Source organism: Coturnix japonica, chromosome 25 (assembly GCF_001577835.2).
Source record: "Coturnix japonica isolate 7356 chromosome 25, Coturnix japonica 2.1, whole genome shotgun sequence".
In the NCBI taxonomy this organism is placed as follows: Eukaryota; Metazoa; Chordata; class Aves; order Galliformes; family Phasianidae; genus Coturnix; species Coturnix japonica.
In genome coordinates, this window is record NC_029540.1 from 461169 (window position 1) to 464226 (window position 3058).

General features: G+C 49.0%; 1 protein-coding gene across 1 annotated transcript in view; it reads left to right on the forward strand.

Moving 5' to 3' along the window:
• The first annotated feature begins 381 nt into the window (after window positions 1–381).
• The window catches only part of LOC107324353 (collagen alpha-1(XI) chain-like), a 9437-nt gene continuing 6760 nt past the window's right edge, over window positions 382–3058 (forward strand). The window contains exons 1-2 of the mRNA XM_015884309.2: window positions 382–464; window positions 924–986. Of these exons, the coding sequence (XP_015739795.2) occupies window positions 426–464; window positions 924–986 (102 nt within the window). The 5' untranslated portion in view covers window positions 382–425. The remainder of the gene's footprint in view (window positions 465–923; window positions 987–3058) is intronic.

The following is a 3058-nucleotide window of genomic DNA, read 5'->3' on the forward strand; positions in this document are numbered from 1 at the left end:
AATCCCACAACATTGACCCCAAATCCCACAACATTGACCCCAAATCCAACATTGACCCCAAATCCCCCATTAACCCCAAATCCCCCCTAAATGACCCCAAATCCCCCCTTAAGACCCCAAAAAACCCCAAATCCCCCCTTAAGACCCCAAATCCCCCCAAAAGACCCCAAATCCACCATTGACCCCAAATCCAACATTGACCCCAAATCCCTCAACATTGACCCCAAATCCCACAAACATTGACCCCAAATCCCACAACATTGACCCCAAATCCCACAAACATTGACCCCAAATCCCACAACATTGACCCCAAATCCACCCCAAAAGACCCCAAACCCACCATTGACCCCATAATCCGACCCCAAATCCCCCATAAATGACCCCAAATCCCCTATTAACCCCATTCTTATCTCCCCCTACAGGCCATGTTGGTTGAGGGTCCCGCAGGCCCCGAAGGCCCGGCTGTGAGTCACCCCATAAGTGACCCTATAACTGACCCTATAACTGACCCTATAAGGGACCCTATAAGTGACCCTATAACTGACCCCATAACTGACCCTATAAGGGACCCTATAACTGACCCTATAAGTGACCCTATAACTGACCCTATAAGGGACCCTATAACAGACCCTATAAGGGACCCTATAACCCTATAAGGGACCCTATAACTGACCCTATAACTGACCCTATAACTGACCCTATAACTGACCCTATAACCGACCCTATAACTGACCCTATAACTGACCCTATAACTGACCCTATAAGTGACCCTATAACTGACCCTATAAGTGACCCTATAAGTGACCCCATAACTGACCCCATAAGTGACCCCATAAGTGACCCCATAAGTGACCCCATAAGTGACCCCATAAGGGACCCCATAAGGGACCCCCCCTTATGGTGTCCCCCCCCCGACCCTATAGGGGATTTCGGGACCCCCAGGGGCTCAGGGACCACCAGGAGCACCAGGAGACCCCGGAGAGAGGGTGAGTCACCCCATAGACACCCTATAACGACCCTATATTGACCCTATAGGGACCTCATAGTGACCCTATAACGACCCCATAGCCACCCTATAACGACCCTATAGCCACCCTATATCAACCCTATAACGACCCCATAACAACCCCATAACGACCCCATAGCCACCCTATAACGACCCTATAGACCCTATAATGATCCTATTGACCCTATATTGATCCTATTGACCCTATAATGCCCCTATTGACCCTATTGACCCTATAGTGACCCTATAGTGACCCCATAATGACCCTATAAGGACCCTATTGACCCCATAATGACCCTTAGGGACCCTATAATGACCCTATAATGACCCTATTGACCCTATAATGACCCTATATTGATCCTATTGACTCTATAATGATCCTATTGACCCTATAATGACCCTATATTGACCCCATTGATCCTATTGACCCTATATTGATCCTATTGACCCTATATTGACCCTATAATGACCCTATATTGATCCTATAGACCCTATATTGATCCTATAGACCCTATATTGACCCTATTGACCCTATATTGATCCTATTGACCCTATATTGATCCTATTGACCCTATAATGACCCTATAATGACCCTATATTGATCCTACTGACCCTATATTGACCCTATTGACCCTATAGGGATCCTATATTGATCCTATAATGATCCTATTAACCCTATATTGATCCTATTGACCCTATATGACCCTATATGACCCTATATGACCCTATATGACCCTATATGTCCCTATATTGACCCTATATGTCCCTATATGTCCCTATATTGACCCTATATGTCCCTATAATGACCCTATTTCCCCTATATTGACCCTATTGACCCTATATTGAGCCCTATTGACCCCATATTGAGCCCTATTGACCCCATATTGACCCTATNTATGGGGTGGTTATGGGGCGCTATGGGGTAGTTATGGGGCGCTATGGGGTCAGTTATGGGGCGCTGGTCGCTGCCCTCAGGTCCCATGTGGGATAAAGGGGAACGAGGCGCTGCCCCCCCCCAACCCCATATGGGATCGTGTCCGTCCCATCGCCCTATGGCACAGTTGGCAGCTGCGGGTGGGGGGGGTTTTGGGGCCGTTTATGGGGCGGTTTATGGGGTGGGGGGGGTTTGGGGCACTGAGCCCAGCAGGGGAAAAGTGAGCGGGGAATGGGGCCGCCCCATAGACCGTGTATGGGAGAGAAGGGAACATACAGACCATATATGGGATCCCAGAGATCCTATAAGGGATTCTATGGGGATCCTACTGACCCTATAAGAGATCCTGGAGATCCTATAAAGAATCCTACAGACCCTATAATGGATTCTATAGGGATCCTACAGACCCTATAAGGGATTCTATAGGGATCCTACTGACCCTGTAAGAGATCCTGGAGATCCTATAACGGATGTAGATCCTATATGGGATTCTATAGGGATCCTACAGACCATATAAGGGATCCCAGAGATCCTATAAGGGACCTATAAGGGATCCTACAGACCCTATAATGGATTCTATAGGGATCCTACAGACCCTATAAGGGATAGAAGGGATCCGGAGACCCTATAAGGGACGGATAAGGGATTCTATAGGGATCCTACAGACCCTATATGGGACCTATAACGGATCCTACAGACACTATAGGGATCCTATGGCTCTATAGGGTTCTATAGGGATCCTATATCTCTATAGGGTTCTATAGGGATCCTACAGACCCCATAGCCCCACATGGACACCCTGGACCCTATAGCCCCACATTAGTCCCATAGCCCCATAGGGAACACAGGACCCCATAACCCTGCATGGACCCTCTGACCCCATAGCCCCAAAGGGACCCCATAGCCCTATAGGGACCCCATAACCCTGCATAGGTCATGGGACCCCATAACCCCACATGGAATATGGGACCCCATAACCCCCCAAGGACAAACAGCGGCGCTATGGGGCGGTTCCACCTCAGCCCCAATTGAGCCCTAAAATGGAGCGCAGCGATTCGGGGCGGCCCCATAAAGTTCCGTTTTAGGATCGAGACCCCACAACCCCCCCCCCCCCCCCC